Consider the following 14,016-nt stretch of genomic DNA (forward strand, 5'->3'; position numbering starts at 1 on the left):
TGAAAAATGACTAAAAAGTTCTTTTACAGCAAAAATACCACTTTTACCCTTATTTTTACTTGTTATCAGAAACATTATAACGAAACTGTCATTATTTTTTTAGTAAAACAAGGTATTTATTTACAAAAATGCCACCATCCTTTTTTCCCGCCAAAAAGAAATAAGGAGTTTTGTCTACTAATCTTGTTCGTGTAGACTTGTTATGGACGTAGACTTATAAAAAATACTTATGTGAAGATAGACTTATATCGCAGACTTATAATCCTTTGGTGCAGAGTTATCGAATCCGACAACCTCCGTTTAGTAGACTTAACCATTTCATAGACTTGTTGCTGAGTTTCTTGTGAGCGTAGACTTACAGTATAGACTTGTTCACGTAAAGCCGCAGACTTTCTTGGGTGTAGATTTTTAACGTTGTAGACATATAGCACTCGTAGACTTGTATATACAATTTACGACAACATAGATATAATATGTAAGTCTACGTATTATAACGTCGACTTATTTATGAAGACATTATTAAAGTTGTCGTAGACTTGAGTCTAACGTCGACTTATTTCAAAATGTGATGTCGAGATAACTTATAGGGCAGACTTGCAGTTTTATGGTGCAGATTTACTTGATTTCAGTTAATGCGTTGTCGTCGACATATATTGTGTCGTAGACTTGTTTCCCAAATTACGTTTACGTAGACGTTGTCGGTAGACATATTTGACACTGACGTAGATTTGCAGCACAAAGTTAATTCAGTTCGTGTAGACTTGTTCTGGACGAAGACTTATAAGAAATACTTATGTGAAGATAGACTTATATCGCAGACTTATAATCCTTTGGTGCAGAGTTATCGAATTCGACAACCTCCGTTTAGTAGACTTAACCATTTCATAGACTTGTTGTTGAGTTTCATGTGAGCGTAGACTTACAGTATAGGCTTTTTCACGTAAAGCCGCAGACTTTCTTGGGTGTAGATTTTTAACGTCGTAGACATATAGCACTCAGACTTGTATATACAATTTACGACAACGTAGATATAATATGTAAGTCTACGTATTATAACGTCGACTTATTTATGAAGACATTATTAAAGTTGTCGTAGACTTGAGTCTACCGTCGACTTATTTCAAAATGTGATGTCGAGATAGACTTATAGGGCAGACTTACAGTTTTATGGTGGAGATTTACTTGATTTCAGTTAATGCGTTGTCGTCGACATATATTGTGTCGTAGACTTGTTTCCCAAATTACGTTTACGTAGACGTTGTCGGTAGACATATTTGACACTGACGTAGATTTGCAGCACAAAGTTAATTCAGTTCGTGTAGACTTGTTCTGGACGTAGACTTATAAGAAATACTTATGTGAAGATAGACTTATATCGCAGACTTATAATCCTTTGGTGCAGAGTTATCGAATTCGACAACCTCCGTTTAGTAGACTTAACCATTTCATAGACTTGTTGCTGAGTTTCATGTGAGCGTAGACTTACAGTATAGACTTGTTCACGTAAAGCCGCAGACTTTTTTGGGTGTAGATTTTTAACGTCATAGACATATAGCACTCGTAGACTTGTATATACAATTTACGACAACATAGATATAATATGTAAGTCTACGTATTATAACATCGACTTATTTATGAAGACATTATTAAAGTTGTCGTAGACTTGAGTCTAACGTCGACTTATTTCAAAATGTGATGTCGAGATAGACTTATAGGGCAGACTTACAGTTTTATGGTGGAGATTTACTTGATTTCAGTTAATGCATTGTCGTCGACTCCGATTCCGACTACGCCGACGAATAGAGTGTCCAGAACGAACCGCCCACAACAACAACGAGTTCGCCGATGGAAGGAATGAAATCGGAGAACAGATAACCGTCGGCGAACAGTGAAACAGAGTCAGTGAGACCCGTCGGCGAGGACCTCGTTCGCGAGGACTGAAACAGAGTCAGTGAGACCCGTCGGCGAGGACAAAACCAGAAAACAAGAGAGAAGATGAAAAGTTAAAAACTATGTGAGGTGAAATCCTAAATGAATTTTCGAAAATGTAAAAAAAATTGGGGATAGAAAGAGAGAAATGGCATAAGTGTAATAATATGTTGTTTTCTTGGGTTACATGTAATGTCCACCCCTCAAATTATACCAAACATAAAACTGAATCATTCTAGTAATAACATGATTATTTTTATTTTGGTACATTCTAAGTAATTACCCTTTTGTTTTTTGCATGTTCTTATACATTTACAGTTAGGAATGGTATTGTTGGAAATCTATTTCGGGGCTTACCGGATTCGGATTAGAAAGAAATACTCTAGAGATTTGTTATTCACACGTATCACGTATGATACTTTCACCCATCCTTTTACTCACATGGCTTTTCATATGACTATTTATTTCATCTAAAAATAATGAAATGAGAAAGGCACTATCATTTATGAAATGGTTAATTGAAGTGGACACTAGATCATAAGTATGTATCATATGTGCAAAAGAAGAAAATTGAAATCTTCGTTTCATTCTTATGGATAGTTTTAGAAAAAGCCAAAACAGTAACTACAAATAGAATTTTCAGATATGTGACACAAAAAAAAAAAAATTCCAATGGAAGAATAATTCTTCATTTTGGTCACGTCAAAAAAATAAAAATAAAATTATAATGATTTATTAAAGTTTTGTGCTTGCTCTCTCTTCCAGAGAAAGGGGAAAAAAAAAAAAAAATCCCTTCCTGATATTTTCTGCTTCGCTTCGCTTTTGCTTTGCTTTTTTTCTCTCCACAATATTCCCTTTTTTTTTTTTCCTTTTTAGCTCTCTGCGAATCTCATCGTTCTCGTCGCTGTGTTCCACCGATCTTCGCTTCAAAACAAAGCTATTCCTGGATTCTAAATCTGTCTTGCGAAGACGAGGTATGGCGAAATTTTTTGACATTTTCTGTAACTTTATATTCGAATTCATCACTTCCCAGTTCGTGCTTCACACTTTCGAATCTCTTCACTCTCTTCACTCTCTTTGAATGAATTTCTGAATAGTATTTAGTATCTTCGGCATCTTGTTTCTCGTGTTCTGCTTATGAAAAGCCGATAAATGGAATCTGAGTTTTGGTCGAACTATGGTTTTATGCTAAATCCAGTCGCCTTTAAGTGTTTCTTCCGATTCCGTCATATTTTCTGAGGTTTCTCGTCTTCTTATCAAGTATCTTTAAATGAGAGTCGAATCTCTTCACTGCGTGGGGCACAAATGTTTTCAATTAGTATTTATCAATTATTGCTGGATTGCTAAAAAAATTAAAGTGATTGGGAATCTGAGATGTTGACTTCCATTAATAGGGTTTTTAGTAAGATTTCCTAATTCTCCTGCTGCAGAAATATTACTCAATATCAAGTTTGTAGTAGAATCTGATGGTTGAAGATGTTTGTTTTGGTTTAGTTGTTGGACACAGATGTTATCCTCTTGATTCAATTCGGCAAAATCAGAAATTTTACAAGCCATGGAAGAGGAACATGTTACGAGCTCCCCTTCAACGCCGGTACAAAAGCTTAGGCATCGGAAACGCTCTAGTGAGGTTTGTTTCTTTTGATTCATAAACTTCATTTTCTTGATGACTAGTTACTCTCTTCTTGCTTGGTGGAATGTAATGTTGAAATAGAACATAGCTTCATCAAAAGAGTGTAGTGAGCTTGATGAGTTTCTTGTTTTGATTTGGCGGTTTTGGTTAGGTTTTTGTGGATGGGGACAGAGTGAATGCAAGCCCTCTGCTTGTTAATGATCGAAATAAGTACAAATCTTTCATGGTCCGGACTTACTCTACCTTATGGATGATTGGCGGTTTCGTTATGGTTGTATACATGGGACATCTTTATATCACTGCCATGGTGCTTGTTATCCAAATATTTATGGCTAAAGAGCTGTTTAATCTGCTGAGGAAAGCTCCCGAGGATAAATGTCTCCCTGGGATTAAACAGTTGAATTGGTAAAGTCAGCTTCTCTTTGTCGTCCAGTTATCTTCTTAGTTAATAAAGTACTGGCTCAGGCAACATAAAATGATCCATGTCGTCTTGTTCGTTTTTTTTCTTCTGCAGGCACTTCTTTTTCACTGCCATGCTTTTCGTATATGGCCGGATCCTTAGTCAACGGTTAGCCAATACTGTGACTAAAGACCAGTTCCTATACCGGCTAGTCAGCGGCCTGATCAAATACCATATGGCTATCTGCTACTTCTTGTATATTATAGGTTAGCCTTGCTTACCATATTGTCGTCTTTGTGGAATTTGGTTTATCATCATCGGCGTTAATGTATGATGCATGGCATATGTGATTTACCTTACATGGATGCTTAAGGAGTCTGCTTTAATGTAATAAATTGCAGGTTTCATGTGGTTCATTCTGACATTAAAAAAGAAGATGTACAAGTACCAGTTTGGCCAATATGCATGGACTCACATGATTTTGATAGTCGTGTTTACTCAGTCCTCCTTCACTGTTGCCAACATATTCGAAGGAATCTTCTGGTACATTTTTAAGAATTTCAGCATATGAAATTTTAAGTGTTTCCGTCTATTATTGATATAAAACACTCTTCTCCCATTTATTGGCCAATATGATGAGGCTATGCTTTTAAAACCTCGACCACCTTGCTTCCTAAACTTGCACATTTTGGCCCCAATCTGTTTTACTTTTGTTTTGAAGTTTAATTGTCTTCTTGATTGATCAGATATGTTTTGTTCTTTCGGCGGCTTGAATTGCAGGTTCCTTCTTCCAGCATCGTTAATTATAATCAACGACATCTTTGCTTACATTTTCGGTTTCTTCTTTGGAAGAACGCCCTTAATAAAGCTGTCTCCAAAGAAAACATGGGAGGGATTTATCGGAGCCTCTGTGACAACTATCATCGCCGCATTTGTTGTGAGTATTTGTTACCTACCGGCACCATTTAACACATTATAATGCCTACATCATTTCATTGTATCTTCACCGATCTTCTGCCTGAAAATGTTCTGTATCCGCAATGTTTCAGCTTGCAAATATTTTGGGTCGTTTCCCATGGTTGACATGTCCTCGACAGGTTAGTCATTTTTAAGAAAAAAAAGGCACTGGTCTTGAATACGATCTTTTAGGGAGCTTGTAGTAAATCTGTGAATCATTCTGCAGGATTTGTCCACTGGCTGGCTACACTGTGATGCTGATCCAATGTTCAAACCTGAACCTTTTACTTTGCCTGCGTGGATTCCAGAATGGGTAAGCTTTGGTATCATGTGCTTAAAAGAAACTTATGGGTGGTGTATATAACTGATTTCAGAGCGTGTTCTTGTAGAGTTCAGATTATGGCCACTTTTATGGTAGTTAGCTACTGATAACTAACAAAAAAAATATTAGTATTTAAACTGAGCTGTAGGTTTTCCGTTATATGAAAATTTTGCAAGAGCTTTCTCAACTTCTTACTACACGTTTGCAGTTTCCTTGGAAGGAAATGGAGGTCCTCCCTGTTCAGTGGCATGCTTTATGCCTCGGTTTGTTCGCATCAATCATAGCACCTTTCGGAGGGTTTTTCGCTAGCGGGTTTAAAAGAGCATTCAAAATCAAGGTCTGTAATCAACACCATCTAATTTTTGACCTGAGCTTCACGGTACACATTTATGATTTTACCTCTAATAAAAACTGCAATCGCAGGACTTTGGTGATAGTATTCCAGGACATGGTGGAATCACGGATAGAATGGACTGCCAGGTAACTCTAATGAAACTAGTATCTCTTCATAATTTGTTAATTATGTCTTTTAATAGTAGAATTGAGTTTGTTAAGAACGACACAGAAGAGAATTGCAGATATCCTTTATTGTTTTATCTGTAAAAGTGTCGATAAAGAACAATAAACTGATGAACCAAGGACTAGCGGATCTCGAGAACCAAGAGATAGTTAGAGTCCTTAAACTCTCCCATACTCCCACAAAAAACCAATTCAACTTTGATTCAACCTCCTACTATTTAGACTTCAGTTGTTACATATGCTTCGTTTCTTACTCCCATCTCTAATCATACATAACATAACTTTGTTTCTATTGTCACAGATGGTAATGGCAGTATTTGCTTACATATATCTCCAGTCATTTATAGTCTCCCAAAGCGTTTCGGTTGACAAAATCCTGGACCAGGTAAATGAACTTCCTCTATATACATCTCGACTTTGTTATCTATCAAAAACCGCATTGCGACTAAATCAATCAATCATGTAATGTTTCATGATAGATATTGACGAACCTTACCTTCGAGGAACAACAAGCTCTCTTCATGAAATTAGGGCAAATGCTTCAAGACAAGGCAAAAATGATCGGTTACTCATAGTTTCCACTGCCAAAAACATTTCTTCAGGTTCTCCAAGAACAGGTTTTTATAACTCTGGAATATCCTTTTATCCTTCTATATCAGTACTAGAGACAATAAATTTGAAATTGGATAAGAATTGTTTTCTGGCATTGTAAATCCTCTTGAAGGTTGTCGAAAATTAGAAGTTTTTAAGTCTTCCCAATTTGATTCAATAGGTTTGAAGCTATAAGTTGTATCTACTATCTATTTATCTAGTAGCATTGGTGGTTCATTTGTATTTGTTTGTATATGGTTATTTTTAAACGGATTTTTTCTCTTTTTTTGTTCCATGATTCGATGTGTGTGTGGACTTTTCCCGCAAAAAATTGAATGGATCAAAACGGTGACGTATTGGGAAGGAGGTCTGGGCTTTAAATTATGGCTCAAATCGTTAATCAGGTCCAAAACGTATACATTATTAGCTTTAAAACTTTACTATACAGCCTTTTTGTATATTTTTTTTGTTAGTCCCTTTTTTATACGGTATAAATATTGACTGACTTTTATACTCCCTCTGTTCAGAAATATTTGATGTTTTAGGAGGTTTTTTTTTTCAGAATTATTTGATGTTTTCACTTTTCAATGTAAAATTTAATGAACTTTTATTGTTTTTGACCATTTATATTCTGCAGATTGTCTTCTTATTGGCTGAATGATAATTAAATGAATTATAAATGATATTTTTAGTATAGAAAAAATAAAAATTAAATGCATTCTTAATCTGTATGTAAAAACCTTAAACATCAAATAATTCTGAACAGAGGGAGTATTATTTTTGAATCTACGTAGATGAAAATTTTCACGATTAAATTTTTAATATAAATAAATATTTTGACTGAATTTTATATTATTTTCGGATCTACGATGAAAATTTTAATGATCAAATTTTTAATATTTGACTGAATTTTAAATTATTTTCCTACGTAGATGAAACTTTAACGAACAAATTTTAGATTATTTATTGGTAATCGATATCCGAATTTGATCACAAAGACGACGATTCGAACAGAGCTCTTAGGATTTTGATCCCAAATCTACCATTCCACTACTTATCCCACAACTGTATAACAGTTTTGTTAAAAAAGTCTCATGTATTTCACGTCTTTGAAAAAAGTGATGCTATTGCTATTAATATTTTCAACAACTATTTTCAAGACCAGCTTAAAAGGGAAAAACAGATACTCCAGCTTTAACCAAAAGTCCAAAAGAGAGACGCGGTGTGCAAACGAAATATGAGATACCTTGAACTTAGACACTTTCTTAACACATGTATCTAGACTTTCTTTTGGTTTAACGCCTGCTTCTAATTTCCGCGTCGCAAGACACCTAATAAACCGTTTTGAAGATTCAATTCGAATGAGTATTAAAGAAAAAACTTAATAAACCGGCAAACGTCCTTCCAAAACAGAGAGAATAACCAATACATTTTTTCGGTTTAATTAATGTAGTTACTACTCCCTCTATTCCAGAATAGATGATGTTTTAAAATTTTTCTTTGTTCCAAAATAGATGATGTTTTGAAAGTATTTAATGCTATTACATTTTACAAGAATGATTTAATAGCATATTTTATTTAATTATTTTAAAATAATAAATGTTTATATGTAAACAAACCAATAGTATCAAGTGATGGAGCTAAAGTTCATTCATAATTATTATAGAGCATTTAATAGGTGTGTGAAAAAAAAATTTAGAAAGTGAAAAGACAAAAAAATAACTAAAAATAATACATATTTATTGTTTCTTAATAAGAATGAAATTTCTAAAATATCATCTATTCTAGAACAGAGGGAGTAATATTTTATATTATATTTTTAAAATTTTAATGGTCGAAGGCATTTTTTAAAATAATATTCAATGTTATCAAAAAAAACAAAACAAAATCTTCACAAGGAAGAAACGATAAGCACATCTTGTCACGTGACAATCACATGTTAACCTTGACTCACTTGTTGTCTGGCACGCGCCGGCACCTTAGACTAAACACGCCAGTCTTAGCACACGTCATCAGTTGATAGCCGATACATAAATAATATGACGTGGACGTTAGTAAAACAAAATAGCCTCTTTTTGTCGTATGTATGTAAACTAACTTTCTTATAGATATAAATAAATCTGAAAATTTTATTCAGCTTATGATTCACATTCACGCGTTAGATTTTTATTCGGAATAAAGACTTGAACAATTAGAGATTTTATTTTGATCCAAAATGAATGTAGACACTATAGTGTTATAATAAAACCGAGAGTTGATTACAAGTTACATAAACGGCGTTAATTCTTCTCACCTAATTGAGTTAAAATGAAGTATACTACTATTTGTCTTTTTCATACTTTTCAACATAGTTTCACCACTCTGTTGTCATCTTTTAACATTTTGTCGTTTACTCCGTTTAGTTCTCTCTAATAAATCTCTATGTATAAATATACGTTGATAAATTCTCCGAATCATAGTATCTCGTCAAACAGACTTATCATATAGAATACAAGACGACAAAAAGAATAATAAGATGGTGGAGTTTCGAGGGAGATTCAATAGAATTGAGTCGGCTTTTAACGTAGCGGCGGCGCGTGCACGACCACCGTGTGATAACAGCAGCGGGAGCGATCATTCGCCGGAGGACACGGCGGATCTTTCGGATTTGGTCGCATCTTTTATTGAACAAGAGGGACAAGTAATATTACCGGTGAAGAATGATGATCAGGAGGAAGAAATGGATTCTTCGGACAACGGGTACGATGATGTGAAGGAGAGGTTACAGAAGCTTCTAGAAGGTTTATCCGGCGGCGAAGAGCGGTTGAGAATATTGGCTGCGGCGCAAGTCGTTGGAAAGTTCGTCGGAGATATACTTCAAGATTGTGCTCCTAAGCGTCGATAGATGGCTTTTGCTACGTAACAAGGGCTTTGATGCAGTAAAAATATATCTATCGCCTTACATATATGATAGAAATTATCCACTTATATACATAACATATTGGAATTTACATTTTTATGTATTGAACTTATAGGGGGATTATTGGAGAGGATTTTACCTGTCTATGAAAAAATCAAGGGGGGGGGGGGGGGGTTTATAGACTTATAGTTAATTAACATGTGTAAAAATTTTACAAATTTCACAACGTAGAATTCTTTTCTTTTTTTTGTGTGTGTAGAATTCTGATTTAGGTTTAACGAGACTTGTGATTTTTACAAGTTTTAGTCGACAAAAATCAATCAAGTTTTATCATCGATCGTGGTTCTATATTTCACTTCTTTTTTCCTTCTTTTTCCTTTTCATCCACGACTTCACAAGTACTAATTAACTGTTGGTATTATCAATCATCATGTAGAAGCTAAGTTTTCAAGAATGTTTTTTACTTAACGATTACCGAAGTTTTCAAGAACTTTTAGAAACTAAATTTATGAAAACAAAAATGAATTAGTTAACTCATTTTGTTTTTCATCGCGTTTATGATTCTGTACTTTCAATTATCATTTTTTTATATCAAGAAGTTTTGACTTCAATTATAACTTAGTACACCAACTAAATTATCGATATTAATTTTTTTTTTTAATGTTTTATCTGTGATTCTTGCCATTGCTTGTTAATAATATCAAACAGAACCAAAATTTCGAGATAAATAATTCGCAATATTCACCGTATATATAGGTCTTTGCAAGTCACGGTGGGAGAGATTCGGCAAGAACACCGCCGGAAAATACGAGTACGTCGACGTTATATGCGACGGAGGAGACCGTAATCGTTACATCGTCGAGACAAACCTGGCCGGAGAGTTTGAGATAGCCCGACCAACGAAAAGGTACATCTCGATACTAAGCCAAGTGCCACGTGTCTTCGTGGGAACTCCGGAGGAGCTAAAACATCTCGTGAGGATCATGTGCCACGAGATGAGACAGTCGATGAAGCACGTGGGGATACACGTGCCACCGTGGAGGAGAAACGGTTACATGCAAGCTAAGTGGTTTGGTTCCTATAAACGAACTTGGACGATTAATCACGAAATGGTTAACAATACTAGTAGTAGCGTGGATACGACGCCGTTTAAAGGTTGCAAGGAAGAGTTTTGGGAAGCAAAAGGTCTTAAGGTTATGGTTAGTCAGCTTACGGTTGCTTTTAACGCCAGTGGAGTTGACGTGTAATGTAGATTATAGAATAAAATAAGTATGAAACTTTTTGAATATTAGTTATCCTCCTTAACTGTTCTAGTATTGTATTTTTTTCTTTCTCTCGGGTCCTGCCTTTTTCTTTTGTAAAGGTAGACCCATATAAGTTGTAAGTATAAAAAAATCAGAAAATGGTATAAATTTTAACATTTTACCAAAAAAAAAAATATAATACTTTATGAATTTTGAGCTAATGTAAGCTAATTTCGTGTTGTGTTTGTACATATTTGATGATTTTTGGGAATTTAGTTAAGCGAATTAATATGTATTTTGTTTTGCTGACGGGTTATTTATAAGCTGCTTCGTCACGGTAGTAACCTGAAGAAGTGTGGTATAGCTTTCCTTTTGTTCGGTTACTATTAAATGACAATATCAAAACGACGATATTGGAGAGTTGGCATTTCGGACCGGTTTAAGTAAACCGACAAAATCAGATTTATTTTGGATGCGAAATGAGTACAAACTTTTGGAGGCCCGTTCATATACCGATCTTGGCCCAGTGACACTAGAAATAAACAATCTTACAAGTTACAAGAGTGACAAAGGCCGCAAAAGTGTTTTGATTAACAAATTACAAATTACAAAAAAAAATGCTTATAAAGTATTTCTATAACATTGGGAGTTTACATAAATCCATAAGATAAACAGACCTAATCAATTCAAAAACATTATTCATAAGATAAACATTTTCTAAACCTCAACAATTAAATACTTTTTTATTCCAAAAAATATGGAGTATTTAATTATCTACTGATACAAACATATTGTGTGTCACTCTACATTATTATCATCATTTTTTTTGGTTAAGAACTCTACATTATTGAGGAAAGTAATTACATGAGATCAAACGGAAATGAGCCAATAACATATCAAAATTTGATAAAAATAAAAAGAAAAAGAAAAGTTTTGATTTTCATGCGGAATTTGGTTATAGTAGCACATGATAAATATACTGTTTTTATATCCTTCAATGTCAAATTTTAAAATAATTTAGGAGAATGTAATATTAAAATAAGTAAACAAGAAACATAAAGTTTTGACAAAAAAAAAGACAGGAAATATAATGTACGTCTTAGACAATTCAAAATTAGACGACAAAAACAAAAAGACCTTTCAAAATAAGTCAAAAATAAAGAAAAGCCCTTTCAAAATTCAAAGTCCCATAAGACTCATTCTTCAAGAAGACTCTTTGTTCTCTCTCTCTCTATCTCTCGCTCTCTATGAAGAAACTCGGTCGGAAAGGAACCGTTCATCCGTCGCCGGCGACTAAATCGGACGACCAATTTCTCTCTCTCCTCCCCGTCGCCATCCTCTCTCTCGTGGCGGCGCTCTCGGCGGAGGACCGTGAAGTTCTTGCTTACCTCATCTCAAACTCCGGTGACCCGAATCGTATCTCTCGGCTCAAGAAAAACAAAGCCAACGAAGATGATCATCATCACTCTCCACTTTTCCTCTGCGATTGTTTTAGCTGCTACACGAGTTACTGGGTTAGATGGGACTCGTCACCGAATCGCCAACTCATTCACGAGATCATCGATGCTTTCGAAGACAGCTTGGAGATGAAGAAGAAGAGAAAAGATCGGAGAAAACGATCGGGAAAATCTTGCGTTCGAGTTAACTCGGTCGTACCGAGTAGACTCAGTGAGTTAGATTCGAGTTTGGACGAGTTAGTTGGTGGTGACTCGGTTGGTGATGGAAATTGTGGTGGTGGAGAAGTGGAGAAGGAGAAAGGATCAGTTGAGAAGATTATGAGTTTTATTGGTCAGAAATTTTCTGGGGTTTGGGGCTAAGAAATTTCCAATCATTTTGCTTGAAAATGGCGAGGAAATTACAAGGACATAAAAAGAAGAAAATGCACTAGATGACCATGATACTGTACTATATTTGCAAGAATATACATCGCACTATTTCGACACTGTTAGCATTTTAATAACCCGACTATACCCCTATGCTCCCTACTTATTAGCAAGCATCGCCGATCTTGATAAGATTTTGGCGTCAGAGAGAAACAGTAATATATTACACAATAATTTGAAATTCAAAAATCTTATTAATATTACACAATAAGCCTCATCGATCAAAGCAAATGTCGAACACTGGTAAACAATATTTTTATTAGGTTATTTTATTAATTAGACTGAACCCAGAAGCTTCTTTCTCTTGTTTTCGCCGCCGTTCATCCCTGGAATCCATTTTCATCCAATTTTACAGTTTGTAGTCGCCGATTTCTGTAAGTAAGTTTTCGTTACACCGTTCTCAATTTTGCACATGAATTTTTGCTTTGATATATGACTAATTGGTTTCGTCTGAAATATATTAAAGGATGCCTAACATTCAATTGCCTGAGAGAATTTTTGCTGCCGGCCAAGAGCCCGTCGGAGAGAGGGTGAATTCTTACCAAAAATCAAAATCGGTACAGGCTATTATGAATTCTCTCGACGAAGATGAAGCAAAGAGGCTTCGTGATTCCCAACTTGGACGGCTCCTAGAGACGATGGAGAAGCCTTCATTTTCCGGGAGCTTTGGCTATTACATGCTCGCTCGTCTCTTGCGTGTGAAGAAGAAGCATGAATTATGGTTTCTGTTTGCTGGTCGGCCAGTGAGATTTTCTCTCAGAGAGTTTGCTCTAGTTACAGGGCTCGAGTGTGGGAAATTTGCTCAGACGAGGAAGCTTAAAAATCTTGTGGCCCAGAAACCGTACTGGCCTGAGCTCTTTGGGTTGCTTAAGACATGCACTGTTGATTCCGTCATCCACATGTTACAGAAAAGAAAAATTACAGACAAAGAGAAGAGATTCAAATGCGCCTGCCTCGCTGTAACTGCCTCTGTTTTGGTTCCTACCTCGCATGTTACCAAGATTGTCCCCGAGCATGTCGAGCTCATAAGGGACATTGATTCATTTCTTTCATACCCTTGGGGTAGAGTTGGGTTTGATTTGCTCGTATCTAGCATCAAATCCAAAGATGAATTGGAACTCTCGCAGAAGACAATCGCCGTAAAAGGATTTTTTTATGCCATCCAGCTTGTAATGATGGCTGCAGTGCCGACGCTTACCGAGGTAGTTCAAGCTCCATCCGGTGAGTCTGATAGTGACTACGAAGATGAATGTGACACCGCCGCCGATGTATCCACCGGACAGGAGGCCAATCTCGGCTGCGATGCCGCGGATCTGGCTGAAAGAGCCACATCTTCCGGCGTTGTGAAAATGATGCTTAGTCCCAGCCATGCACGAGAAATCGATGAGGAGGAGAAGGTAAATTACCTCACTTATTGATACTGTTTACAATCATAGTTAACGGGTACATAATCTGAGCGTTGACAAATTAATAAGTATCCTTGGGAATATCTGTCACTTATTATAATATCAGTTACATTATGTTGTTCAATGATACAATTTCCTGTAACCTATAACTTTCCCATATCAGGCATTGGTTTATTCCATCATCCCTACGGACGGTGTCTGTGCTATCGAAGGGATGGACTTACGTTGGGCTG

At 35.7% G+C, this 14,016-nt stretch overlaps 4 protein-coding genes across 4 annotated transcripts; all 4 read left to right on the forward strand.

Moving 5' to 3' along the window:
• The first annotated feature begins 2,712 nt into the window (after positions 1–2,712).
• On the forward strand, positions 2,713–6,337 carry LOC18009682 (phosphatidate cytidylyltransferase 1). Its single transcript, XM_006391806.2, has 12 exons — positions 2,713–2,903; positions 3,424–3,559; positions 3,714–3,967; positions 4,077–4,228; positions 4,364–4,505; positions 4,743–4,899; positions 5,012–5,059; positions 5,146–5,232; positions 5,450–5,578; positions 5,665–5,721; positions 6,062–6,145; positions 6,240–6,337. The coding sequence occupies exons 2-12, from the start codon at positions 3,485–3,487 to the stop codon at positions 6,333–6,335; spliced, it is 1,281 nt and encodes a 426-aa protein (XP_006391868.1). The 5' UTR covers positions 2,713–2,903; positions 3,424–3,484; the 3' UTR covers positions 6,336–6,337.
• Positions 6,338–8,829: 2,492 nt separating this feature from the next.
• On the forward strand, positions 8,830–10,644 carry LOC18009683. The gene is given in 3 exon segments (XM_024148491.1): positions 8,830–9,244; positions 9,246–9,268; positions 10,005–10,644. Coding segments are annotated over 3 exon segments (894 nt in total). The 5' UTR covers positions 8,830–8,866; the 3' UTR covers positions 10,498–10,644.
• Positions 10,645–11,535: 891 nt separating this feature from the next.
• LOC18009757 lies at positions 11,536–12,532 on the forward strand. Its single transcript, XM_006391808.2, has one exon. The coding sequence runs from the start codon at positions 11,742–11,744 to the stop codon at positions 12,309–12,311; it is 570 nt and encodes a 189-aa protein (XP_006391870.1). The 5' UTR covers positions 11,536–11,741; the 3' UTR covers positions 12,312–12,532.
• Positions 12,533–12,844: 312 nt separating this feature from the next.
• LOC112090198 lies at positions 12,845–13,795 on the forward strand. The gene has a single exon (XM_024160889.1). It carries the CDS (start codon positions 12,845–12,847, stop codon positions 13,793–13,795), a length of 951 nt encoding a protein of 316 aa, XP_024016657.1.
• Positions 13,796–14,016: the final 221 nt, after the last annotated feature.

This window comes from Eutrema salsugineum, unplaced genomic scaffold, assembly GCF_000478725.1.
Source record: "Eutrema salsugineum unplaced genomic scaffold, Eutsalg1_0 scaffold_8, whole genome shotgun sequence".
NCBI classification, from domain to species: Eukaryota; Viridiplantae; Streptophyta; class Magnoliopsida; order Brassicales; family Brassicaceae; genus Eutrema; species Eutrema salsugineum.